General features: G+C 63.4%; 5 protein-coding genes across 9 annotated transcripts; 2 read left to right on the top strand and 3 right to left on the bottom strand.

The window, feature by feature from the left end:
• Positions 1-72: 72 nt before the first annotated feature.
• On the top strand, positions 73-5651 carry VPS33B (VPS33B late endosome and lysosome associated). Of its 2 annotated transcripts, none has more exons than XM_071754020.1 (23): positions 73-208; positions 423-503; positions 581-639; positions 743-792; positions 959-1026; positions 1239-1284; positions 1568-1662; positions 2039-2143; positions 2220-2316; positions 2436-2513; positions 2720-2793; positions 3148-3234; positions 3311-3401; positions 3593-3667; positions 4063-4127; positions 4198-4252; positions 4321-4367; positions 4444-4576; positions 4732-4805; positions 4922-5023; positions 5119-5194; positions 5278-5394; positions 5492-5651. In XM_071754020.1, exons 1-23 carry the CDS (start codon positions 113-115, stop codon positions 5569-5571), a joined length of 1851 nt encoding a protein of 616 aa, XP_071610121.1. In that variant the 5' UTR covers positions 73-112; the 3' UTR covers positions 5572-5651. The 2 variants fall into 2 exon arrangements, with proteins under 2 accessions (XP_071610121.1, XP_071610120.1); XM_071754019.1 differs by having other exon boundaries at positions 578-639.
• Positions 5652-5994: 343 nt separating this feature from the next.
• Positions 5995-12144, top strand: PRC1 (protein regulator of cytokinesis 1). Of its 3 annotated transcripts, none has more exons than XM_071754022.1 (14): positions 5995-6180; positions 6288-6420; positions 6637-6759; positions 6886-7119; positions 7200-7370; positions 7502-7651; positions 7817-7964; positions 8046-8182; positions 8392-8487; positions 8626-8772; positions 9093-9194; positions 9460-9570; positions 9907-10092; positions 10812-12144. In XM_071754022.1, the coding sequence occupies exons 1-14, from the start codon at positions 6170-6172 to the stop codon at positions 10887-10889; spliced, it is 1827 nt and encodes a 608-aa protein (XP_071610123.1). In that variant the 5' UTR covers positions 5995-6169; the 3' UTR covers positions 10890-12144. The 3 variants fall into 3 exon arrangements, with proteins under 3 accessions (XP_071610123.1, XP_071610124.1, XP_071610122.1); XM_071754023.1 differs by having other exon boundaries at positions 5996-6180; positions 9093-9203; positions 9907-10015; XM_071754021.1 differs by having other exon boundaries at positions 5996-6180; positions 9093-9203.
• On the bottom strand, positions 12104-16730 carry RCCD1 (RCC1 domain containing 1). Its single transcript, XM_071754028.1, has 7 exons — positions 16567-16730; positions 15796-16144; positions 13250-13371; positions 12919-13023; positions 12664-12813; positions 12550-12579; positions 12104-12386 (listed from the first exon to the last, which is right to left on the bottom strand). The coding sequence occupies exons 1-7, from the start codon at positions 16721-16723 to the stop codon at positions 12133-12135; spliced, it is 1167 nt and encodes a 388-aa protein (XP_071610129.1). The 5' UTR covers positions 16724-16730; the 3' UTR covers positions 12104-12132.
• Positions 16731-16810: 80 nt separating this feature from the next.
• On the bottom strand, positions 16811-23237 carry UNC45A (unc-45 myosin chaperone A). 2 transcript variants are annotated; one of them, XM_071754017.1, is made up of 20 exons: positions 23139-23237; positions 22736-22897; positions 22230-22266; positions 21954-22129; positions 21760-21852; positions 21385-21552; positions 21009-21177; positions 20642-20812; positions 20360-20531; positions 19868-20168; positions 19661-19755; positions 19441-19582; positions 19138-19278; positions 18873-19000; positions 18616-18682; positions 18359-18472; positions 18088-18203; positions 17895-18012; positions 17662-17817; positions 16811-17443 (listed from the first exon to the last, which is right to left on the bottom strand). In XM_071754017.1, the coding sequence occupies exons 1-20, from the start codon at positions 23148-23150 to the stop codon at positions 17183-17185; spliced, it is 2799 nt and encodes a 932-aa protein (XP_071610118.1). In that variant the 5' UTR covers positions 23151-23237; the 3' UTR covers positions 16811-17182. The 2 variants fall into 2 exon arrangements, with proteins under 2 accessions (XP_071610118.1, XP_071610119.1); XM_071754018.1 differs by having other exon boundaries at positions 22736-22894.
• Positions 23238-23558: 321 nt separating this feature from the next.
• LOC139800664 (protein shisa-like-1) lies at positions 23559-24918 on the bottom strand. The gene is made up of 3 exons (XM_071753979.1): positions 24665-24918; positions 23945-24158; positions 23559-23807 (listed from the first exon to the last, which is right to left on the bottom strand). Exons 1-3 carry the CDS (start codon positions 24816-24818, stop codon positions 23582-23584), a joined length of 594 nt encoding a protein of 197 aa, XP_071610080.1. The 5' UTR covers positions 24819-24918; the 3' UTR covers positions 23559-23581.
• Positions 24919-25557: the final 639 nt, after the last annotated feature.

The raw sequence follows: 25557 nt of genomic DNA, 5'->3' as shown, positions 1-25557 counted from the left end.
TCGTTGCCATAGCTACAGGCACTTCCGCCGCCGGGGTCCGACACCGGGGTCCGGCCGCCCCGACTCCGCGTCCGGGCGTTCCGGGCGCCGCTCCCTCCCTCCCCGCCCCGCCATGGCCTTCGCCGGGCGCCGCGATGTGCCCGAGCCGCCAGACTTCGGTATCCTGAAGCGGCTGGCGCGGGACCAGCTCATCTACCTGCTGGAGCAGGTCCGGGACGGCGGGCACCGACCGGAGTGGGCGGCGGGAGGGTTCCCGCACCGGGCGGGGGGGGTTGGGGAGGAGCCGGGATCAGGGTCGGCCCCGGGCGGACGGGGATGTCGTCCCGCGAGGGGCCCGGTACCGGCAGGCCAGGGGGCTCGGCCCCGGGATCAGCCCCCGGGGCAGACGGCGATCGCCGGCCCCACGCCCCGCCTGCCCTCAGCTCCCCGGGAAGAAGGACCTGTTCATCGAGCCCGACCTGATGAGCCCCCTCGACCGCATCGCCAACGTCTCCATCCTGAAGGTACCTGGGGGGCCGGGGCGGGCGGGTGCCCGCGGTGCCCGCGCTCGCCGTCCCACGCCCGGCTCCCCCCGCAGCAGCACGAAGTGGACAAACTGTACAAGGCGGAGACCCGACCCCCCCTCAGCGCCAGTGACCAGTGAGTCCCCCCCCCGCGGTGGTCCTGGGGCCGGCGGGCAGGAGCAGGGGGTCGGGCGGGGGGCAGGTGCCTCCCCCAGCCCCTCACCGCCCTGACCCGGCAGGTTCTGCTTCCTCGTGCGCCCGCGGATCCGGACCATGCGGTACATCGCTGGTGAGTGCGGGCGGCGGGCGGGCCCCGCACCCGGGAGTTTTCTTTCTGCCTGGGGCGTTCTGGTTTCTGTGAGATGGGGAACCTGGGCCGTGGTCCCACAAGAGGAGCGGTGCTGGTTCGGGGGGGCAGGCAGCCTGGGCAGGGTCTGTATGGGTTCTGTCCACAGATATTGTCAATGCTGACAAGATGTCAGGGAGGACTAGGAAGTACAAGATCATCTTCAGCCCCCAGAAGGTCAGTCCAACCACACCGTGCTGCCAGTAACCCCCTTGCTTCATGTCTGCCCAACCTTCCACTCCTCTACGGGCACCAAAAATTCTTCATTCCTAACCCAGGAATCTTTAATTAAAACCAAAAGTTGCTTTTCCCTGGCAATGAGCAGGTCCCCTCCACTGTCTGCCCTTTCAGAGCTGGCTGAGCCCTGAGGATTTTTCCTTCTCTTCCAGTTTTATGCTTGTGAGATGGTGCTGGAGGAGGAGGGAGTGTTTGGCGGTGAGTGGGGCTGTGGCACCTGCCCCCTCCCTAGGGCTGGCTTGGGGGGCTCTGACACTGCAGAATCCTCTGAACCCCAGTGCTGGGACCCCTCTGCTGGCAGGGACAGCTGCAGCATCAGTGCCTCTCCCCTGTCTCTTGGGTAGACAGAGCCACAACTCCCTGTGGAATGGCCCCATCTCTGTTCCCCACAGCCCTCTCTGGGGCTGTCCCAGTTCTTGGGGCTGTTTCTGCTGCAGGATGGGTGTCACCAGGCTGTCACCATTCCCTGTCCCAAACATAGATGTCACCTGTGACGAATGGTCCTTCTACCTGCTCCCCCTGGATGAAGACATCATCAGCATGGAGCTGCCCGAGTTCTTCCGTGACTACTTCTTGGTCAGTGAGATGGTGCTGCTGGGTTGCTGCCCTGTGGGGTGGCAGCTGTGGCAACTGTCCCCTCGCTTGTCTGTCAGGCTGGGGACCAGAAAGCTTTGCTCGGGGAGAAGGTGTGGGACGTCCTGGGTCCCCTCCATGCTGGAGGCCTTTGGGTCACTTTTGCTGGGGGTGGCTGCTCTGATGTCTCCCCTCCACACACAGCCCCTGTGCTGCCCCCTCCTCTGCTCCCCCCAAGTCCCCTTGGGCCATCCCAGCACGTTCCTGTGCACATTTCCTGCTGGAAGCACCAGGCCCAGGGCTCGCTGTGTCCCCAGCTAAGCCCCTTGATGTGTCAGTTGTGCCCAGAGTGAGTCCCAACACCTCGTGCTCCCTGCAGGAGGGAGATCACCGCTGGATCCCCTCGGTCGCTCGAGCCCTGCAGTTGCTGAACTCCCTGTATGGACCTTTTGGCAGAGCCTATGGGATTGGCAGGTGTGCCAAGGTATGGGTGGGCTGTCCCGGGGCTGGGCTGGGGCCGGGGCTGCCCCCCGTGCCCTGGCACACTCTGCCACCCTCAGATGAGCCACGAGCTGTGGCGGGAGCTGGAGGAGGACGGGGAGAACGATGGGCAGGGCAGGAAGCCCGAGATCAGCAATGTCTTCCTCATGGACAGAGGTACCTGGAGCTCAGGGCGCAGCGGGTGGGGGCTGAGGAGCAGCTGGAGGGGGCTGCTCACCCCGGGGAGCAGTGGGGAGCAGGATGGACCCAGAGCCCAGCACTGGCTCTCCCTGCAGACACAGACTACGTGACGGCGCTGTGCTCCCAGGTGGTCTACGAGGGGCTGGTGGATGACACCTTCCGCATCAAGTGTGGTGGGTCCTGGGGGCTGCCAGGAGCTGGGCTTTGTGCTCAGCATCATCAGAGCAGGGCTCTGGTGCTACAGCCAACGGGGACAGTCCTGGTGTGGGTGCTGGAGACTGGGGGGGCATCGCCTGTGGCTGCTGCCTCGTGCAGCAGGGTCAGCACACACAGGGATGTCACTTGCTGGGGCAAAGCAGCTCCTCATCCTTTTCTGCAGGGAGTGTGGATTTTGGGCCAGATGTCACCTCTTCGGACAAGAGCATCAAGGTGCTCCTCAATGCCCAGGACAAGGTGAGCCCTCGGGGGACGAGGGCCCCGCTGTGCTTCATGCCCAGGTGACACGGGGGGAGACTGAGCGGGTGTCCTGGCTGGACCTCAGGGTGCAGGTTGGGATTGGTCAGGGCACAGAGACCAGAGAAACGTGGTTGAAAGCAGCTCAGCTCCTGCAGCTGGCAGAGTCCCTGCCTGCAGGGGTGTGTGGTGCCAGCTGGTTGGTGTTCTGGGGCACTGACCCCCCTGAGGGGACATCACCGTGTCTCACTGCTGGCAAGTGCCATCCCCAGGTGCTGTGGCTGTCCCTGTGCTGGGCACCGTGCTGGCACAGGGGATCTGGGGGTGGGTGCTGACTGCTGTTTCTCTTTGCAGGTCTTCAACCAGATTCGCAACGAGCACTTCTCCAGTGTCTTTGGCTTCCTGAGCCAGAAGTCACGTAACCTGCAGGCACAGTACGATGTGAGCATCCTCCTGTCCCTCAGGGCACTGTCCCTCCACAGCCAGGTCACCTCCCCACCCTCTCCCTCTTCCACAGCGGCGCCGGGGCATGGACATCAAACAGATGAAGAACTTTGTCTCCCAGGAACTGAAGGGACTGAAGCAAGAGCATCGTCTGCTGAGCCTGCGTGAGAATGGGGAGGGGAGGCCCTGTCTGCTGCAGTGGGCACCTGGGCTCTGGGATGCTGGAGGGCACTGATGGTCCCCAGGAGGGGCAGGACTGAGCAGTGGGGAGGGGGCAGGGGCTGTGTGCTGGTACCAGTCTGCAGTGGGGCTGGGGGATGAGCGGAGATTGTCACCCCTCCTCTTGGCTCTGCAGATATTGGTGCCTGTGAGTCCATCATGAAGAAGAAAACCAAGCAGGATTTCCAGGAGATGATCAAGGCTGAACACTGTGAGTGCTGCTCCCTGCCCCACAGCTGTGGCGGCCCCGTCCCAGTCCAGTGCTCCCACCCACTCAGGAGCTGGGCAGCCTCGTGCCCAGGAACCATCTGCATAGCCACAGTCCTTCCAGTTTGTATCAGGTTGGGTCTGGAATTAGAGAATCAGGGAATTGTTTGGGCTGGAAAAGACCTTTCAGATCATCCAGTACAGCTGTTAACCCATCACTGCCAAGGCTAACACTAACCCCTGTCCCCAAGACACGGAGATCCTAAATGGGGCCAAGCTGTGTCCCCAGAGGGCTGCTGTGTGGCGGGGTGAGGCTGTCCCGTCCCCAGGGTTGGGGAGGGAGGCTGAGCCCAGGCTCCAGCTGGGTCACTGGTCTGATGCTGCCCTGTCCCCCCGCAGCTCTGCTCGAGGGTTTCGACATCCGCGAGAGCACCAGCTTCATCGAGGAGCACATTGACCGCCAGGTGAGCCCGTCCGGGGGGCTGGGGGGCTGCAGGGCTGGGGGGCTGCAGCTGCTCACCCCCTGCCCCCCAGGTCTCCCCCATCGAGAGCCTGCGCCTGATGTGCCTGCTGTCCATCACGGAGAACGGTGAGTGCGGGAGGTGCCGGCGGCACCGCGGCACCGCCGGGCCCCACGCTCACCCCTGCTCCTCACAGGCCTCGTCCCCAAGGATTACCGCTCCCTCAAAACCCAGTACCTGCAGGTGAGGGTCGGGGGCTCACAGTGCTCCCCGTGGGTGCTCTCTGTGACTCAGCAGCTGACCAGGGCCCCTTCCCCAGAGCTACGGGCCCGAGCACCTCCTGACCTTCCACAACCTGAAGCGCGTGGGGCTGCTGACGGAGCAGTCGGCTGGAGAGACCCTGACGGCCGTGGAGAGCAGAGTCAGCAAGCTGGTGACGGACCGGGCTGCTGGTGAGAGCCACCCCGGCCCCCTGGCCCCACAGCGGGGACCGGGCCCCTCGGAGACGTCCCCGGGGGTGGTGCTGGGGGGCAGAACCTCTCCCTCCGCACAGCCCGGGCCCCTGCTTCACCCGAGGGGCTGAGCTGTTCCTCCTCATCTGTTCCAGGGAAGATCACCGATGCCTTTAGTTCTTTAGCGAGGAAGAGCAATTTCCGAGCCATAAGCAAGAAGCTGGGGTTGGTAGGTTTGTCTGGGGCTGCTGGCCTGCTGCTCTGCCCACCTGCATGCCAGGGCCACGGAGGGGTTCTGGGCGGTGGGGAGGGGTCCGGCACCCTGCGTGTCACCCGTCTCTGCAGATCCCCCGGGTGGACGGGGAATACAACCTGAAGATGCCCCCCGACATGGCGTACGTCTTCAGCGGGGCCTATGTCCCCCTGAGCTGCAAAATCATCGAGCAGGTAAGCCCCACACACCCCCTGAGCCCCAGGCTCCTCCTGGGGGTCTGTCGGGGGTCCCTGGGCCGCTGGGTTTTACCCCTGACGCCTGTCTGCAGGTGCTGGAGCGCCGAGGCTGGCTGGGCCTGGAGGAGGTGGTGCGTCTGCTCAATGGCAACGAGTTTTCTGTCTCAGGTAGCCCTGGGCAAGGAGATCCAGGGGCTGCTGGGGGGGGTCTGGGGGTCAGTGGGGGTCCCATCACATTCTGTACCATCCAGACAGCACCGGGGAGGAGACCCCCCCTGGGGAGTCCCAGCGCATCGTCCTCGCCATCTTCCTGGGGGGCTGCACCTTCTCTGAAATTGCTGCCCTGCGGTTCCTGGGGAAGGAGAGAGGTAGGAGCCACACGCTGAGGGGCTGGGGAGCAGCCGGGAGCCCCCCCGGCTCAAGCCAGGGCTGGGGGGCACTACCGAGACCTCTGTCACCCCCTAGGGTTGAAGTTCATCTTCCTGACCACAGCCATCACCAACAGTGCTCGCATGCTGGAGGCCATGATCGAGGCCAAGGCGTGAGGGTGGGGGGCTGCCACCCGGGGGGGCCGAGCCCACCCCTGCGCCCCGTTCGTGATAATAAATATTCCTGCTGGCACGGATCCGATCTGGCTTGGCCTGGGGGGTCTGGCCCAGGCTCGGGGGGGTCCCGTGGTGGCTGGGGGGGTCTGTGCGGTGAGGGCGGCTGGGGGTTCTGTGTGGGGTCTCCCGGGGGCGATGTGGGATGACAACGGGGGGGGGAACAACCCCCCATTCCCGGTACCCCCCTCCCCTCCCGGGTCCCCTCCCCGGGGTGCTGACGCATGCGCAGTTTCTCTCGGGCCCCGCCCGAGGGCGTTTCCCTCCCCAGATCACGTGGTTGCTGTCAAACGCCGAGCGCGCGCCTTGTGCCGTTACGGCGACGCCGGTCCGGCTTGTAATTGGCCAGAAGCGCCACAGTCTTTGTGCTGCCATTGGCTGACGGCCGGCTTGGGGCGGGGCCGGCGCCTGCCGCGACGTCGAGCGGCCGTTGTGGGCGGGGCTGGCTGGTGACGATTGCGCCGATCTCAGCCAATGAGAGCGCCCGGGAGGAGAGTTTGAATCGGCGGAGGGAGCGGTGGGCGCAGAGGCAGCGGCGGCCATGAGGAAGAGGTGCGGGGGGACCGGGACGGGGGCAGGGGGGGAACCGGAGGCGGCGGGGACCCGGGCTGGGGATCGCGGGGGACGAGCCCGCCCCTTACGGCCCCCGGTTCTCTCAGTGAGGTGCTGGCGGCCGAGGCCGTGTCGTGCCTGAACCGAGCCATGGCGGCTCTGCGGGACATCTGGGAGGAGATCGGTATCCCCGAGGAGCAGCGCCTGGAGCGCACCGATGTTGTCAAGAAGCACATCAAGGTGAGGAGCGGCGGGGGTGTCCCCGGGCTAGGATGGGGCGGGGGCTCCACCGGGCCCGCAGTGCGGTCCCACACTCGCTGGCAGCAGTGAGAACCCCGGGGCGGCTCCCGAGCCCGGCCACACGGGGCCAGCCCGGTCCAGCGGGAGCACCCGCGGGTCCCAGCTGGTTGTGGCCCTTCTGGGCCCCCTTGGCCTCCAACCACGCCTGTGCTGCAGAGTCTCCTGGACATGATGGTGGCAGAGGAGGAGAGCCTGAAGGAGCGGCTCCTGAAGAGCATTGCAGTGTGTCGGAAGGAGCTGGACACCCTCTGTAGGGAGCTCCATCTGGAGCCCTTTGAGGTACGAGGTTGCTTTGCGCTCCAAGGGGCCTGCTGGCAATGACAACCTGCTGCTCCCCAGTCTTTGCTCAAGAAGCCTTAAAAATGTGAGTCAGGTCTGTGAGAGCTGATGTCTGGCCTTTTCCAGGCAGAGGAGGAAAGCACCATTCTGCAGATGGAGAAAAATTTGCGTACCCGCGTGGAAGTGATGTTGAAGCAGAAAAGAGAGAGGAAGCAGGAGCTGAAAAGCCTGCAGGAACAGGACCGGGACTTGTGTGACATCCTCTGCACGACCCCCTTTGGTATTGACAGCAATGCTGTGCCCAGCCTGGAGGACCTGGATCGCTACCGTCGCCACTTGGCTGCCCTGACTGAGGAGAAGGTGAGCGGGGAGGGGGCTGGGAGCTGGCAGAGGGGGTCACGAGGTGCTGGCTGGTTTCTGACACCCCTTATCTCCTCCAGGAGCAAAGGCGAGAAGAGTTTGTCAGCAGCAAGCGACAGATCATCCTCCTGATGGAGGAGCTGGACCACACTCCAGACACGAGCTTCGAGCGGGATGTGGTGTGTGAGGATGAGGAAGCCTTCTGCTTGTCCTTGGACAACATTGCTGCCCTGCAGAGCCTCCTGCAGCAGGTACTGGGGTGCTGCATCACCATGTGCAGAGCAACTGCTGGGTGTCAGAACATCCTTTTGGGGGTTTTCCAAGGATCTGTTGGAAGATGAGCCCTTCAGGGCCAGGCTGACCCTGTGCTCTCCCCCTGCAGCTGGAAGCCCGGCGGTCCCTGAACGAAGCTGTGTGCACAGAGCTGCGCTCCAGGATCCTGGCACTCTGGGAGAGGCTGCAGGTCCCTGAGGAGGAGAGAGTGACTTCTGCTGTGCACATGGCTGGGTCCAGGGCCAAGACCAGGAAAGCTGTAAGGGCTCTCCTTGGGAGGAGGGCTGGGGGTGGCAGCCAAGGGTCTCATACTCAGGGTGGAGGAGCTGGGAGGTGATGCTGGCTATTGCCTCGTCCTGGAAAGTGGCCTATGCAGAAGATAAATCCTGCTGCCCTCTGAGTCTGTGCTCTCCTCACCTGGCAGCTGCAGCTGGAAGTGGATCGTCTGGAGGAGCTGAAGCTGCAAAACATGAAGTCAGTGATCCAGGCAATCCGGGTAGAGCTGGCTGACCTCTGGGATAAGTGCTTCTACAGCCAGGAGCAGAGGGAAGACTTCAGCCCCTATTACGATGGTGAGAAATGCAGGAGCTGAGGGCTGCTCACAGCGTGGGGATCCTGGCTGTCTCCTGAACCCGCTGTCCTGTCCTCTCCAGAGGACTATACAGAAACCCTGCTTGAGCTCCACGATGCTGAGGTGGGGAAGGTGAAGATCTACTATGAAACACACAAAGATCTGTTTGAGGCTGTCCAGAAATGGGAGGAGAACTGGAAGCTGTTCCTGGAGCTGGAGGTACTGTCCAGGCAGGAAAGTTCTCTGCTGGGCTCAGTGCCTGACTCTGCTATTGTGGGCAAAGTGCTGCTGGGGAAGTCCAGGGAGCACCTGGGAATGGCAGTGCGTGGGTGAGGGGGCTAGGGGCTGTGTTTTGGGGTGGGGGCTGTGCTTGCAGGGTCAGTAGCTTCAGGGTGTGAGAGCAGTGGGTGTGTTTGGCTCTGTACCAGAGGAAAGCCACTGACCCCAGCCGCTTCGCCAACCGCGGGGGGAACTTGCTGAAGGAGGAGAAGCAGCGAGCAAAGCTGCAGAAGACCCTTTCCAAGGTAGGTTCAGCCCTGGAGAAGATGTAGTCCCTGACTGGACTGTTTAGAGCATTTGGAGCCAGCAAGAGCTCTCTTGCTGCTCTCTGCTGCTCCCCCAAGGCAGGCAGCCTCTCCATGCTACCCTCATGTTCCCCTCAGCTGCAGGAGGAGCTGGAGGGCAGGGTGCAGGCCTGGGAGCAGGAGCACGGAGGGGCTTTCCTGGTGAAGGGGCAGCAGTTCCTGGAGTATGTGACGGAGCAGTGGCAGCTGTACCGCCTGGAGAAGGAGAAGGAGAAGCAGGAGCGGGTGAGTGCTGAGCTGAGCCCCCTCCTCTGCTGCCTTAATGCCAGCTGATGGGTCCCTGCCCCACACAGCCCCTGCCCAGGGCTCTCTGTCTCCTTGCCCTGCCTGCCCGTGGTTCCACACACTGTCACCTCTCGGGCACTGGTCCTGCTGTCACTGCCAGTGGCTGTGTTGAGCCCTTTCTTGGTCCCAGCTGTGCCAGAGCTGCATCTTGGCTTGGAATACCCTAAATTCCTGGAATACCAGGAGCGGGGGCTGTGGCAGGGCCCTGCCCCCTGTGGGAGCTTGGTGAGTCAGTGCCAATGCATCTCCCCCACCCCCAGCACCTGAAGAAAAGCCGCCAGATCGAGACAGAGATGATGTACGGGAGCACCCCCCGGACCCCCATCAAGCGACGGGTGCTTGGCCCACACACACCTGGCAAAGTAAGGAAGGTAAAACCATCTGTGCTGAGGGGCACTGTGGGACCCTGCTGCAGCTGGGAGGAAACCCTGCCTGGCCTGGCCCCGGCCCCCCAAAGGGTTGCAGGAGAGGCTGGGGGGCTGCAGCAGCACGATGGGAGCAGGGAAAGGGCCACGGGCACCTCTGTCCTGCCTGGGGACAAAAAACTGGTTGTGCTTTGATGCTTTGGGGGGCTCCATGGGACTGCTGGTCACCCCCAGTACGATGCCTGCTCTGCTCTTGCCTCAGCTGAACGGGACCTCCATCTCCAGTGCCACCCCCAACAGCACCGTTCGCTCGGCCTTCGGGGCAACCCTCTACCACTCACCAACATCCCGGCTGCCGCCCTCCGGAGGGAAGGTGAGGAGCTCCTGATGTGCATCCCTGCCAAGTTCCTGGGGTGCAGAACCCTCCTGCAGTCCATGGCCTGCTGCACTGAGCTGCTGTCATCCTGGTGGGATGTTTCAGGGACCTGAGGGAGTAGGAGGGCAGTAGCAGCATTTTGGGAAATCTTCCTCCAGCCCAGATTTTCAGTGTTCTGGGCACCGAACCTGCAGCCCTTCAAAGCCTGGGTGAAGTGCTGCACGTCCCCAGCTTGGAACTGGGCTCCTGGAGCCAGAGACTACTCTGGCACCAAAGGGTGACTGGCTTCAGAGCCAGCACAGCTCCTCTTGGTTCTTGTGTCCCCTCCCACAGCTTGCTCAGGCTCGGACCCCCAGCCGCGCAGCCGCAAAGCCCCCCCGCCCCGGACACAGGGAGAGGAACAAGGAGAACATGTTGCAGCTGAACGGGACCACCCTGAGCGGTGGGTGCACCCCCAGAGCCCCTGCCCAGCGTAACCACAGCGTTAATTCTGTGGCCAGCACCTATTCTGAGTTTGCGGTAATTCACCTCTTCTAACCCCACCTCCCCTCGCCAGGCAGCACTGGGGCTGTGCAGGCCCCCTCTGTGTCCCCCCCCCAGAGCAGCTGCTCCTGTCAGTGCCCACAGCAACAGAGCTCTTCACTTTGTGCCCAGACACCCAGAAACTAAAACCGCGTTGGTGCCTGCTGGCCCTGAGCAGCCCCTCGGGAACAGGCACGGGGCTCTCCTGAGGTTTTTCTGTCTCCATCAGAGTTCCCCCCCTACTCTGAGTCTCTTGGTGCAGGATGTCCCAGGCAGGGAGACATCTCTGTCCATACCCTCTCACTGGGGGCTCAGGAGTCTCCTGCCCTTTTCCTCCTGCCTCCATGGATTCATCCCTTACGTGCTCACACCCTCGCTGTCTCCCCTGAGCCTGCCAAGGGACAGGGTGCCTGTCCCACTGTCCTGCTGGTCCCTGTGGGGTGCCAGGCTGGGTGCTGCCCTGACTGCAGGATAAGATTTAAATCAGATCTTGGGAAGAAGATCAACAACTTCTGACCATGGACAGCCAAGGAGCATCCCTTACTGTGGCAGTGTTCCCCGTCCCTGGGGCTGTGCAGGTGGAGACTCCAGGCTCTGATCCCAGGCCTGTGCACAGCCCCAGGGCAGGGAGGGACTGGTTTGGGATGAAGGAAGGTTCCTGCTCCCACCCCCCCCTCACTCCCCTCATCCCTCTCTCCTGCTTCCTCTTTCCACAGCGCGAACTTTCCAAGGCTTCCAGGTCTGACAATAGCTCCCATGTCCTGAACTCCACCACTACCACTGCCTTCTGCTGAGGTGCTGCTGGCCCTGCTCCAGACGCTTGTAGCTGTATTCAGTCATTGCTCCCTCAGAGCCCCCCAAGACCCCCGAGCCCCCTGTCCCCCAGTGAGGGGGTGAGGGCTCTGGCATCGCTCCAGCCAGCCCAGTTCTCTGTGGGGCTGGGGGGGTGCCACCTGCCATGGGTTTAGGGTGCAAAAGGGACACTTTTTTAAAAACTTGCTTTTATTTAGGGAATTTTTGCAAATGTTTGTGATTAAAGGTTTGAGTTGGGGGTTGTATTAGGGTAGGGTGGGGCTTGGGGGCAGCCCAGCTGGGGCAGAACTGTGGGGTTCTGCCTTCCAGGGTGCATGCTCTGGGACAGACAGGAGCTATTTTGAAGAGCTGGTCTCCATACCCTTTGTCACCAGCTCTTATGGCCTGTTGCTGTTGTTCACCAGCACCTTCCTTTCTCTATCACAGCAGGCTTGTTCCAGGGGGGCTGGCTTTGCCTCAGCTTCCCTTCCCTGCCTTTGCTTCAACACCCTCCCACTCCCCCCCCCCCCCCCCCCAGCACTGGGCTCACCCCTGCTGCAGGGTCTCATCTCTCCCATCCCAGCTGCAAGTCCGGGAATCTGCGGGGAGGAGCACCAGGGCTGGGGGGCCCCTGCCAGGAAGCGGTGAGGCATGAAGCCTGAGCCAGTGTCCTCCTGCAGCCCTGGTGGCTGAGCAGCTCCTGCCCTCCTGCTCCCTTTGTCCTATCTGGAGCTTTGGAGAAGCCTGAGCATGAATGACAAGGCCATGAGATACAAGAGGATGAGGTCTCTTTCCCTGCCAGGGGGAGGGGGCAGCTTCTGTCTCCCCCCTCCCTGCTCCATTCCATCCAGCACTGCCCTCCCCTCGGGCAGAGGCCAGGGAGGTAGCAGCCTCTGCACCAGGGCTTCTTTGCACCTTTGTTAATGAAGCTCTGTGTTGTCTGTCCCTGGTCATGACTAATTTGCACTTGTTATCACTACAGTCCCCACTCACTGTTATTTATTCTCCAGGTTCTGTCCCCTTGCTCTGTAACTCTGTATATACTGTTGATGGGAATAATACCTGTATGTGTACATAGCTGCTGCTCTCTGTGTATCTGTGGGGTGACCAATGGCTCCCCGGGTGTCCTCACCAGGCTCAGAGCCAGGGTTGGGTCCAGAGGGACGGGGGGAAGCTGGGACCAGCCTCTGTGCAGCACAAAGCAACCCCACAGCTCTTAAAGAAAAGTAGATGTAATAAAGTTGTTCAGTCCTTACAGTCTTGTCTTTGGCACTTGTGCAGCTGCAGCCCCGCAGTGCCTGTCCCGGGCAGAGCAGAGCTCCTCTGTGTCCCTGTGGTGGGGGGGCTGTGGGGTCCTCCCAGCTCCTGCACACAGACGTAGGTGGTCCAGGGCCCACACACCACCTCCTCTGCTCGCAGCCCCTCGGCCACCAGGAACTCCACACGGCGTGGTTGGTCAGAGCTGGCCTTGTCCCCGTGTCCCAGCTGCCCATATTTACCTGCAGGCACCAGAGTGAGGCCGTGGGGTAGCCCTGGCAGGGGATGGCTCACAGGTGTCTGAGGGGACCACTCCCACACAAACTGATCCAGCTCATGGAACTGACCAAATAAAGGGTTACACACATCACACCGGCCAAACCCCAGAGCAACGGTGCCACTTACCCCATCCCCAGGTGTAGAGCTCACCACTGCCTGTGAAGGGACATCACCCATCAGCCAGCACCCACACCAGGGCCCCCTCAGCCCCCCGGCAGGGCACTTGCCCCCTGCACTCACGTGTGACCACAGCCGTGTGCCGGGAGCCGCAGCTGACCCCAGTGATCTCCAGGTCCTGTGGCAGATCCAGCAGGGCCGGGAACGCCTGGATGGAAATGAACGCCACGTCCTCGGCCACTGGCTGCTCCTGGGGGAGCTGCGGGGAGTCCCCTGGGGAAGAACTGACCCTCAGCCCCCAGCAGCCACCACCAGGTCCCAGCCAGGCGGGGACCCCCCAGCCCTACACCAACGTGGCCGCACCAGCTGCACCGTCACCTGCTCCTGTGTCCTCAGCCTGTGCCCGCTCCTCTGCCAGTGCCTTGGAGGGCAGAGCCAGCTGCCCCGACTCATTCCAGCCCCACATGTACAGGTCTCCTGCCTCTGCGGGGTGAGGGGGTATCAGGGGTGGCCCCAGAGCTGAGCTGAGCCCTGAAGCCCCCTTTGGCAGCAGTGCTGGGTGCTCTGGGGCACCGGCAGTGCCTGTGGCACCGCACCGTGCACTGGGACCCCCGGGAACAGGGACGTGGAGTAACCGGGCTGTGAGGGGGCTGGTGCCACCAGGGCTGAAGGCCACCTGGCCCTCCCTGTGCCTGGCACAACCCCTCACCGCTGATGCTGGCCGAATGCCACCCTCCAGCCGCCACCACTGCCATCGGCACACCCGCCAGGGCCTCCACCAGCTGCGGATGCAGCTCCGACTCCAGCATCCCATGGCCAAGCTGCCCGTGCCTGCGGGGACACAAACGGACACACAGACAGACACTTCCTGCACCCCTCAGCCCCTGTGGCCTCCCCATGACCAAACCCCTCTGCACTGCTACCCCCCGGGACCCCCCCATCAGGGCCACGTCCCAGCCGGGGCACAGGGACTCCCTGGGGGGTGCAGGGTGCCCCAGTGCCCTGGTGCCAGGCGGTGGGCAGGACCAGGGGGATGGGGAGGGGTCCCAGTGCCTGGTGGGCTGCAGCAGACTGAGCTATAAATCAGGAGCAGCTGCTCCACACGTGAACCAAAGTGTCTGTGTTTGTGCAATCACTATGCAGAGTAACTGCAAATTAATTAATGTGTTTACAGGCGGGTCCGTTGATTGTCTAATTACCGGGGTGAGTTCTGTGGCTGTGCTGAGTCAGCAATCAGCACATCAGAATGAAAATTTGTGGATCCCATGAGTCTGGGCTTGGAATTAGCAAAGTGTCAGAAGAGGACAAAAAATACCAGTGCCAACGACTCTGGAAGGACTTTTCCCTTTCCTTCAGGAGATGATTTGCAGAAGATAAAGATAGGTGAAGAGACAACCTAGCAGGGCTGGGAAGGGTTTGGGGCTCCAGGCGCTCCCAGCCCCAGCAGCTGAAGGTAATTCTAGGCTGTGGTAGGGAAGGAGCTACCAGAGCTTGCATGAGAACAAGAACCAGCTGTGCAGAGCTGTGACAGAGGCCTCTCAGCCTTGTTGAATAACCAAAGATTAACTACAGCATTTAGTTGTTAGGGTTCGTTTTTCTTTTTTTTAAATTAAATTAATCCTAAAATACACACCGTCAGTGCACAGGAGTGCCCTCTGAGGGGAAAGCCAAGAAAAGCTAAGAGCAGCACATGTAGCAACTGCTGGCTTGACCTGAGTTTATGCTCAGTATCAGCTGGCCGAGACCCCAGCCAGAATAACCAGAGAACCAGGAACAAAACACTCCTGAGCAGAACAGAAATGTGGAGGGATGGCCAGGTCACACAGCTCTGACCACAACCAAGAGTCTTTGGTGAGTTTTGTCTTCCATAAACAGTGGAATATATAACCCCTCCCACCTTATGGATACTAACAACTCATAGTGTTGCTAAAATCCTGTGGTCACTCTTGAGCACACCACAGTATCTCAGAGTAGGAGAAAACTGGTATTTGTTGTTCTCCAGTGCAACTGCTGGCAGATGAGCCCAGGACTCAGGGCTTAGACACTGCTCCCAAGGGGTCAGCTGTCCTCTGGTGGGGCTGTGGCAGTGGGATTGCACCTGACCACATTAAGAGATGGTAGTTTCTCCATCTCAGAAACAAAGGGGTCTTTCGTGGCAGGTGGGTGTCTTTGTGACATTAAGGAGGGGCAGGAAACGGGAGCTGATGTGAAGCAGCTAAGTGATGGAGGAGGCAGGGCACAGACACAGTGCCCACTGCCACCAGCCCACAGAAACAGTTTGTGCTGAGCTGATGGACCAACAACCTGAGCTGGGCCTTGGCCAGCCCCCCCATCACTGAGCAGTGTGAGGGGGGCAGACACACCATAAGGCAGGCCCAGAATGGAGAAAGGGCTGTGACTCAACACCAGTTGTATGTAACCAAGATGACTTAAGGCTTATTACTTGCAGCTCACTAATTATGTGCAACACCATGAAGAATAACAGGATCAGAAAGTAACGAGTGGTGTGCTTACCCATCAATTAGTTTACTGACTGTGTAACCACTTTATTAGATTTTAGCCTGTTGGTTAATCAATCAGTCAAGGCTACAGGAACCTGGACCAGTTTATATTAAACCTGTGAGCTCAGAGGGGAGGCTCAGACCCTTAAGTGACACCCCCCCACCCCAGGTGTCCTCTCACCTGCATCCCAAATTGCCCACGTGTTCCCACGTCCCTATTGCAGCCCCGATCGTCCATCATTCTTTCTGCATCCCCCTGAAACACTCAGCATCCACATCACCCCCTTGTGTCCTTAACCTCCCCCCCCCCTGCTGCAGCCCCCAGGGCCATCCCCCTACTTCTCTTGCACCTCTCTGTGCCTCCTATGCCCCACACAGCCTTTGTACACCCTGTACCCCTCCCTGCACTCCCATATCCCCCAATCTTCTTTGTACACCCTGTATCCCGTCCAGGGACCCCTCCTGTGCCTCTATCCTTCCTGCACCTCCATATCCCCCATCCCCTTTGCATCCCTTCCCTGCACACCCCTATCCTCCCCCTCCCCTTTGTACACACTGTACCCCCTCCCCGCAGCCCTCCTATACTCCATACCCTGCCATCGCCTTTCCCACACCCTGCACCCCTCCTGCTCCTTCCTCTTGTGCCCCCACATTGCCCCCGTGCACCCACCCTGTCCCTTGCACCCCTTCTGCATCGCAGGTGCATCCCCCCCGAGCCCCGCACACCCCTCTCCCGTGCCCCCCCGGGGCTCACCTGCCACCCCCCCAGGTATACACCTCCCCGCTGGTGGCGAGTGCCAGTGCGTGTTCGTGGCCCAGAGCCAGCTGTCGGGCCCGCACCCCCGCGGGCAGGGTCAGGGGGAAGAAGAAGGGTGGGCGAGGGCGGGCGAAGCCGCCGGGCAGCAGCGGCAGCGGCGGGGGGCGGCGGCGGGACCGCGGCGGCAGCGCCCGGCTCCAGGCAGGGGGTCCCCGCAGCCCCCCCCGCGGCCAGGCCCGCGCTGCCGCCGCCCCCCGCAGCACCAGGTGGGTTTCGGAGGGCAGAGCCTCGGACCATCCCCGCAGCCGCCGCCGCAGCCCCGCACCCCGCAGCTCCAGCCCCGTGTCTGCGGAGGGACCGTCAGCCACAGGGAAACGGGGGAGCCCGTGGGGTGCGGGCATCCCGGGGACGGGGACATCCGGGGAGAAACGGGACGAGGGACGGGGACATCCCGGTGGGGCGAGGGGGAAAAGCTGGGGGGGGGATGAGGCATCGCGACAGGACGGGCACATCCCGGGGCTGCGGGACAACGACAGAACCCGGGAGAACCGTCAGCGCAGGGAGGGGCGTCCCGGGAAAACATCATCAGGAAGGGGGACAGGGACACCCCGGGTCTGGGGGAGGACCGGGGGGGGACCAGCACCGAGAGAGCGGACGGGGACAGGGACACATCGGGGGCCCGAGGCGGGGGGAACGGAGAGGCGAACCGGGCGGCACCGGCACCTCGTGGGAGGCGGGATCGGCAGCAGCAGGGTGCCGGGCGCTCACCGCTCTCCACAACCACGTAGCTCCAGGCGGGCCAGACGCGGCGGATCCGCTCGGGGTTCGGCTCCAGCCGCCTCGGAGCCGCTCCCGGTCCCGCTTCCCCCGCGGCCTCCTCGGGGCTGAAGCCGAAGACGAACCAGGACCGACGCGGCGCCGCCATGGTGGGCGAGGGGCGGGACCTGTGTCAGGGGCGGGCCCGAGGGTTCGGACCGACAAGACCGAGACGGACAGAATGACAGAGCCGGGCTGTGGTCCAAGAGCAGCTTTAGTGCGGTGTCACCGGGCGGGCCCGCCCCCTTGCCGGGCCCGGCCCGGCCCCCCCGGTTAAGGCAGTCGGTAGCAGAGGCAGCAGCGAGCTCCCTCCTCCCCGGGACACCGGGCGGTACCTCCAGCCCAGCCCCGGCCTCGCCGTGGCAGCAGCAGCAGCATCGTGATGGCTCCCGCGTGACAGGGCTTAGGGCACCCTCGTGTAGTGGGAGGGGTCCCTGCCCCTGCAGGGGTGGGACGAGGTGGGCTTTAAGGTCCCTTTCCCCCTCACCCCCAACCAGTTGGGTTGTGCGACCCCAGCCGGGACCCCCCTCCCCGTGCAGCAGCATGTGCAGGACCCCTGGCCAGGCCCTCACTCCTGGCCGGGGTTGGGCTTGATGAGACCGAAGGCCACAGCCTGTGCCAGGCTCGCCTTGGCAGCCTGGGCCACACGGGGCTTGTCCTTGTCCTTGGCGAGCACGGAGAGGATCTCCAGCATCTCACTGGCAATGAGCTGCTCAGCAACCTCCCGCTCAGCTGCCATCATGTTCATCACCACCACAGCCCCACGGTGCTGCAGCTCAGTGCTGGGGCTCAGCAGCAGGGCCTGCAGGATCTCCAGCCAGTGCACCGTCTGCAGGGACAGCGGGGTCTCCCTCAGCGCTGCCCCCCATCAGTGGGGCAGCTCCCCACCCTCTGAGAGCCCCCAACACCCCCAGTGCAGCTGAGCTCAGCACCGGCTGCTCAGTCTCCCACTGGGAGACTCCAGGACACTACAGGAGGGAACAGAGGATACTGGGCGCTGTCCCAGGGGGGTCCTGGGTTCCCCCATCCACCCCCCCGGGCACGCACCACCTGGGGGATCCGCTTGCAGATGAGGGGGTGCAGGGCAGTCAGCATGGCCAGGGTCCCCGAGGCTGCCCGCCGCAGCTTCTCATCCTCCTCCCCACTGTACAGGACCATCAGCTTCAGCCGGTCACTGCCCTCAGCCAGGAACAGCTCCTGCACCTGCAGGGGAGGTGTAGGGGGGTGTGGTGGGGGTGCTGGCAGCCCCCCACAGCCCTCCAGCCCCCCCCAGACCTCACCTCCTTGCTCATGGCCATGTTGCACATGCACTCTGTCGCAGCCAGACGGATCAGCTCATGCTCCTCAAACATGTAGCCCTCGATCATGGGCACAGCCTTCTCCTTCAGGATCTTCTGCCTGGGGTGGGGTATGTGTGACGGGGAGGGCAGTGTGTCCCCTGGGACAGAGACCCCTGCCCAGCCCAGCCCCTACCGCAGCCTCTCGCTGATGCCAGCCAGGTTGGTCAATGCCATCAGCCCCTCGAAGTTCTCCAGGCCCGTGCGCTGGAGGTGCAGCAGGCTCACCAGTGGACGGACCACCTCATAGATCTGTAGGACAGCAGAGCAGGGCTGGAATTCTGAGCAAGAGGCAGGAAGGGGCTCTGCACCCCAAGGAAAAAGCAAGGCAGCAAGTCTGTGCCCTGTCTGCCCCAGCTGCCCACCCAGGGCCCTGTTCTCCACCAGCCCACAGCAGTGACACTCACCCGCTCTCCAGGGAAGGCCATCTCAGGGTTGGAGGTGATGGTGATCTTTGCCAGGGCCTGAGCTGCCTTGGTCTGCCCCACCTCAGTGCCCTCCAGCGACAGAGGGATGAGAGCCTGCAGCCAGAAAGATGCAGCCAGGTCACAGTAGCCCCAGTCCCCCCAGATTTCATGGGGGAGGAGGTCAAAGCAGGCATGGCCACCCCCTGAGCCCCATGCTGTGGCACAGGCCAGCAGCACTCTGGGAACGGTCCTCTCACCTTGCCTCCTCCCTGTGCAACCACACCACCTCGATCTTCTGCCTCCTCCACCAGTGCCAGGAACACCCTAGGGAGATGGGAGGAGTTGGGGACCTGCCACAGAGGGTCCCAACAGCACCCAGAGACCTGCAGTGGGCTACGCCAGACTCCTGACACCACTGTCTTCTCCTAGGAGCTTGCATTTGTTGCAGGCACCCAAGTTCTCTGGCAGAACAGCAGCAGCCTCAGAGCCTGGCTCCCTCCCAGCATGCCCATACCTGGAGATGAGCTCCCGGCAGGAGTTGGTGAGTGCTGGGTTCTCACTCTTCACCATGCAGGACAGAGCAGACACCACCCCTGCTGTCAGCAGCTTCCGCACTCGGCGCTTCACGAAGTCTGGCTTGTCCTGTCCCAGGGGCAGGGTCACTGCTGAGCGTGGTGGCACAGCCATCTGCTGCCAGCTCCCTGGCCTCATGCCTGAGGGCCCCAAGGACAGCCTGTCCCCTCTGAGGACCCTGTCCTCTCACGCCATGTCCCACTCACCTTGGGGTGCTGCTCCGGAATGTGCTGCTTGGCATACTTGGCCAGCTCCAACATCTGTGGGTCTGGCTCCTCGTGGTCGTAGCTGTTGGTGCAGTTCACCAGCGTGGAGGCAACAGCGTAGAGCACACTCCTGTCCTCTGACTGTGGTGATAACAGGGGACCCATCACACCCGCAATGGAGGGGACAGCCCACCCAGTGCCACCAGCCCCTTCCGTGCACCTCAGCCCCAGAGTAAGAGCCCCACATCCCACTCTGGCAAGCCTCCTGGTGCTGGGGTGGCCACCACAGTGCTCATCACCCACCTTGGCCAGGTGGAACATCGCCTGCATGGCTGCCTTGTCCTCCACAAACTCCTCCTTGACATCAGCATCAAAGGTGAGGTAGGCCAGGCCCTCCACAGCCCAGCGCCGCGTGCCCGCGTCGATGGCCTCGTTGCAGAGCCACCTGGGAAAGGGGGGGTGAGCCCATGAGCCCAGCAGCAGGGGCCTCCCTGCCCGCCTCCCTCCACCCCCTGGCACTCACTTGCGGCACTGCTTGGCCAACTTCATGGTGGAGCCCTCAGCAAACTGCTTCATGCTGAAATCGGTGCCTCCGGCAGAGCCCAGCTTGCAGAGCCCCTGCGGGGGGAGCAGCGTCAGGCCAGGGTGGGCACAGGGGTGACCAGGGAGGGGACGGTGCAGGGGACCCGCGGGCTGGGCAGGGCTGCTCCTCCCAGCCCAGCCTGCTCACCACCAGTGCTCGGATGCGGATGCTGTCCTTCTCGCTGTGCTTGTAGATCTCCTTGAGCAGGCTGACGCCGTTGGCCGTGATGAAGGAGGCGCGCTTGGCCTTGTCGGCCGCGTGGATCAGGGCCTCTACTGCCACCAGCTGGTGTGACTCCCGGACCGAGGCGCAGAGGGACAGCACGCTGTCCATGATCCCCTCCAGCTCCAGAACCCGGTTCCCAGCATCTGAGGGTCCCTGCAGCAGGCAGGATACTGCCTGGATGGCTCGCAGCTTCCCGGCCAGCTCCTGCCCCTCAAACCAGCTCCTGCAGGGGAAGACCACCAGGAAGGATGAGGCTGCTCCCACCCACAGCCCCACCCGCTGAGCCCTGGAACAGCAGCTCTCCAGAGGGTCTGTAACCTGCTTTTAACACCAAGAGCAGAAAGCTCTGGGATGGGATGGTGTGACCCCCCCGGCCAAATGAGATTGAGCCCCCTCAGGGACACTCCAGCTTACCTCACGTAGTCCTCACACAAGCAGTAGAAGTTCTCCCTCTCAGCATCACACTTCAGGTCATCATAAAGCTTGCTGAGCAACACCGAGGCGCTCATCCGGCTGTTCTCTGTTACAGGCAGACTGCCCGGTGCACCACACACTGTGCTGCCCACCTCCAGGATCTTCTTCAGGCCTAGGAGGACATGAAGGTCCAGTGAGAAGAAAAACAGGGAGGGCAGGGAAGCCAAGGTGTGGCACTCCAAGGCAGACATCCCAGCAGGATGCTGCAGGCTGTCTGCTCACCCTGGTCGATCACCCAGAGGCTCAGGATGTTGTTGGTCTCCTTTGGTGACTTCCTTGGCACCACCTTGATGAGCAGGTTGAGCGCGTTGTCACGGCCATGGGCAGAGGCCCCTTCCAGCACCAGCAGCTCCAGGAGGTGCTTGATCAGCAGTTTTAGGTCCTTGGAAGAATCTTCCAGCAGGGCCAGTGCAGTCAATGCCTGGGGCACTGGCCTCACCCCCACCATGGCCAGGGAGATGCTGCTGTGGCCGGGGGGTCCTGCCTCTCCACCCACCCCCATGCTCACCCCAGCTTTGTGGTAGGGAGAGGGTGGCCAGCAGGAGCTGAACCCAGCACAGCTCAGCCCTGCCCACCCCAGGACACTCACCCAGCACCACAGCATCCTCCTTGCCACGGAAATCCCTCTGCATCCCCTCCTTCAGGGAGTCAAACACGGTGTGCAAGAGGTTGCAGGCAGCCAGGGAAACCTGTTCGTGCTCCACACCCAGCACCGCTGAGAGACGTGGGGTGCCCAGCTCTGCCAGGATGGCTGTGGTCTGGGGTGCAAGCACAAACCATCTGCTGCAGGCACTGGGGAAGCCTTGGTGCTGCTCAGACCCTCACCATGACATTCCCTGTCACAAATTCAGCTCTGGCCTGCTCATCCCAGCCAGTCTGCAGCCAGCCCAGCACCCATCCCCTGCCCCACGCCCATTTCCTGCACAGACCCTGTCCCACAGGAGCCAGGCTGTGGGGGGACCTACCCGGGAGCGGTGGCCAGAGCACAGCCCCACGAGGGTGCGCAGGGCTGCCAGCATCAGGTCAGCCTTGGCTGTGTCCAGCAGCTGGGTCAGCAGCCTCACACCATCGCTCTGGAAGATTTTATCTGCTCCAGCCTCCTCCCGTGCCAGCACGATCAGGTTCTGCGCAGCCTAGGGAAGGAGAGCAACCCCCAAGTCACCCACCTGGCAGAACGCAGCCCACCACGCACAGGACCTTCCTGTGGCAGCCAGAGCAGCCCCCAGACCTCCAGCCTGCGGTGAGCCCATCCTGCCAACAGTGCTGGTCAGGAAACATTGCCTCTCCCCTCCTTGCCTCCAGCCAAGCCCCATCGTCCCCCTGCTCCCCAGAGCTCAGACCTTTTGCTTCTTGTCTGCATCTTTTTCTCCAGAATCCAGCAAGATCTGGAACATCTGTTCCACCTTTGAGTCCGTGCAGGACATGGTCTTCATCTGAGACGCAGCAGAAAAAGCAGCTCAGTCCTCACCAGCTCCCAGAGCCCAGCACACCCCAGAGGGGCACAGCAGCTCCCACTGCGTGTTGCCCCCCTCACCTTCTCATGCATGCTGCTGCCCAGGGCATGCAGGGCCTCCTGGAAGGCCTTGTTGCGTGGCTCCAGGCTGACGCAGCGCTGCAGGTCACACACAGCCTGGTCCAGGTGTCCCAACTTCTGCAGGGCCTGGCTGCGGCGGAACAGAGCCTTCACATCCCGCCCGTTGGCTTCAATGGCTGCGGGGGGACAGGGGGTGGATTGCAGAGCCCCCAGACCCTGCCAGCCTGCCCACACGGGCAGTGCACAGAGCCTGGTGCCCTGCCAGCCATCACCAACCTTTAGATGCATCAGCCTCTGCCTTGACATAGTCCTCCTGTGGAGAGAGACAGTGAGAAGGCAGAGCTGGACAGGCTGCACAGCCAGCACGGACACCTCAGAGGGCAGGGGAGGGGAGGGCAGCTTGGGGATGGGAACAGCATCCCTGAGGACAGTGAGCCAGAGCAGCAGGACATCAGGACCCCCTGATTACTTCTGAATGCTGCTGGTCTACTGGAGCCCCTTTTGTTCCTTTTTGGCTCACAGACGTGGTGGGAAATCAGAGAGGCTGTGACCAAGTGGGGAAGCCCCAGAGCACAGACAGCCTAGATGTGGAGAGGGATGCCCTGCCCCAGCCCTGACAGCTGCCAGGCACATCGGGCAGGGCCCCAGGGAAGGGTGAGCCTAGGAAATACCCGGCAGCGTCCTGCCCGGGGACAGCCGTGCCCTCCCGGCACAGGCGCGGTGCAGAGCCCGGGTCAGCCGGGCAGGTTCTGGCAGTCCCGCGGTGCCGCCCCCGCGCTCACCAGTTTCAGGTGGCAGGCGGCCCGGTTGCGGTGCAGCACGGCTCTCTCCGGTCCCGCATCGCAGAGGCTCAGTGCCTGCGTGTACACGGCGAGGGCCGCGGCATGGTCCCCGGCCTGGAAGAGCGCGTTGCCCTGCGCCCGCAGCTGCTCCGCCGTCACCTGCTGAGGGTCACCGGATGGCACAGGCGACAGGGGCGAGGGACCGGCGGCCCCGGACTCCATCACGCAGGGCCTGGCGGCAGCCGCCCTGCCCTCCCCGGGTCCCCTCGCTTCGGCAGACCCCAGCCCGGTCTCGGCAGCGCCCGCCCCGCCCCGGTCCGGTCCTCCCCCGTTCATCCGGCCCCCGCAGCCCCCTCCCCAGCCCCGGCAATCAATCCCCTGCCCGGCCCGGTCTCCCCCTCACCGCCTCCTCCATCCCGTCCCTCTGGCCACGCCCGTGACGTCACCGCGCATCGCTCGGGGAAACCGGACGCCACCGCCCGCGTCACGTAACGGGGCGGGGCCTGAAAGGGGCAGGGCCTGATGGAGCCTCCAGCGCCCCCTGGCGGACCGGTGGTGCCGGCACTGGCCACGTGCCACGTCCTGTGCGTGGCTTCGTGTGTCACACCCACACCCACACCCCCCTCGTAGCCCCCCCCTCGTGTGTGCCCCCCGCGTGTGTGACCCTCCTGTGTGTCACCCCCCCCCCGTGCTTCAGTTTCAACCCCCGTGTTTCACATGCTCCCCCCCATGCATCCCCCCCCATGCATCCCCCTCCCTCATGTGTCACCCCCCTCATGTGTCACCCCCCTCATGTGTCACACCCCGTGTCCCCCTTCCCTTAACCCCCCTGCTCTGCCCTCCCCCTCAGCAGCCACTGCTGGGGGTCACTGGGAGCTCCTCGGGGTCACGAGAGCTGTGGGGTGGGTGGGAGCGGGGCTGCTGACACCCCCCCGGGGGTCTGCAGGGTCTGCAGGGCAGGAGGCGGCCGAGACAGCAACGGTGGGTGCGGTAGAAGTGGAGGAGATCGACGGCCATGAGGAGGAGGATGAGAAGCCCATAGAGCCCCACGAAGGGCAGAGCCAGGGGGTTCCTGCAGGGGGGGAACCTCAGGAAGGGGGTGGCTGTGGCTGGCACAATGGCACCATCACAGGGGAGAGCCCAGGCTGGGGACACCGGGGCACACGGCAGCAACCGTCCCCCAGCCCTGCTGCCCCTCACCACGCTCACCGGAGGAGGTCAGGGGCGGCCATGCTGGAGAGGTTCACCCCAGTGAGGGCCTCCAGGGCCTGCTGGGAGCAGCAGGACTTGAGGGCGTGGGGGCCGGGGTGGCAGCAGAAGCGGTGCCCGGGAGGGTCGCTCAGCCGCGGGCAGTAGAAGCCGGGGTGGAGGCGGCCGTCAGGGCCAGCGTAGCCCTCGCAGAGGTGCAGGTTCTGCCCCAAGGCTGCGGGTAGGAGCAGACGCTTGGCCAGTGCCGGGGCTTGGCCCCCAGAGCCGGGTGTCGAGGTGAGGTGGTGCCAGGTGTGGGATGGTGGGACCATTGCAGGGACACTGCAAAGCTCCCCGTGCCCTGGCCATGCAGGATCTCACCAACACACCACAGGAGCCCCAGCTCAGCCCTGGGGGTGGGCTCAGCTCCAGTGGGCTGCATGCCAAGGTGGGCAGCACTGGCCCCGGTAAGAGCAAACCCAGGAGAGGAGTGTGATGATGGTGGAGGGAAGGGGACAGATCCCCAACCAGCCCCATCACCCTATGCTGAACCCCCTCCTCATCCCCACCACCCCATAGGGACTCGCCCCACAGCCACACTGCAGTGGGACCAGCCCCAGCACACCAGGGTCGCTGTCCCCAGCACGGACCACTGGCTTCTGGTGCAGACCCCTAGCTTGGGGGACCAGACTCTGAGGGATGGGGAGGAAGGGTCCAAGGGCAGGAGGAGCGGGGCTGTACCTGTTCTGAACCCAGGGCACAGCGCCATGGCGAGGAGCAGCCGGAGCAGGAGCCCACCCAGCATCTTCCCAGCCAGCCCTAGGCAGAGGCAGCTCTGGCTGCGGCAGAGGCAGAAACCGCAGCCCCTCCTGCCCCCGCCCCTATCGCGGCCCATCAGGAGCTGCTCAGAGCCATTAGAGCCTCCTGCACTCTGCCTACTCCGCAGGGACCAGGGCAGGAGGAGGGAACATCACTGATGAGCTGCTCTGGGCGAGTGTGGGGCCACAATTGCCTTCCCCACCCCACAGTGGGGCATCGGGCTCTGTGGGGCACTTTGGCCCCTCTGGGGACCCTGGGTGTCATGGGTGATGACCAGGCTGAGGCTTGGGGCCAATGCCCAACCCGGGGGCTGTGAGCAGGGGGACAGACCCCCATAGCCACTTGGTAGCCCAAGGCCAGCAGCCTGGCCCCTGGCCAGCCTTGCCATCAGCCAGGCTCCAGCAGAGCCAGCGGTGACACAGGATGGCTGAGCCCATGGGCTGCACCACATGCTGCAGGGAAAACCAAGAGAGCCCAGCCAGCACCCCCTCCTCACCAGCCCTCCTTGCTGCCACCCCTTGGCACTAATTAGCCCCGAGAGGGCCAGGGAAGCGCAGCAGCAACCGAGATGATGCTCTTGGTGATGCAGCTTCCTGCAGCCCCTGGGGCACTGCAGGTGGGCTCTCTGATGTACCCCCATTCCCTCCCTGCTGGGTCAGACCCTCTTCCTGGGGTGCTAGGGGATCCCCAGAGACTGCCAGCACCTGCCTCTTGGCCCCTGGCAGCCCCAGTGGGGACCAAGCTGCTAGGCTGACACCAAAACTGGCCATGGCCACAGCCCCAGGGTGCCACTTTGGGGTGCTGCCTGTCCCCTC

Source organism: Heliangelus exortis, chromosome 11, assembly GCF_036169615.1.
Source record: "Heliangelus exortis chromosome 11, bHelExo1.hap1, whole genome shotgun sequence".
Classification (NCBI taxonomy): Eukaryota; Metazoa; Chordata; class Aves; order Apodiformes; family Trochilidae; genus Heliangelus; species Heliangelus exortis.
The sequence above is the reverse complement of the archived record's forward strand: the minus strand, read 5'-3'. Positions and strand labels throughout refer to the sequence as shown.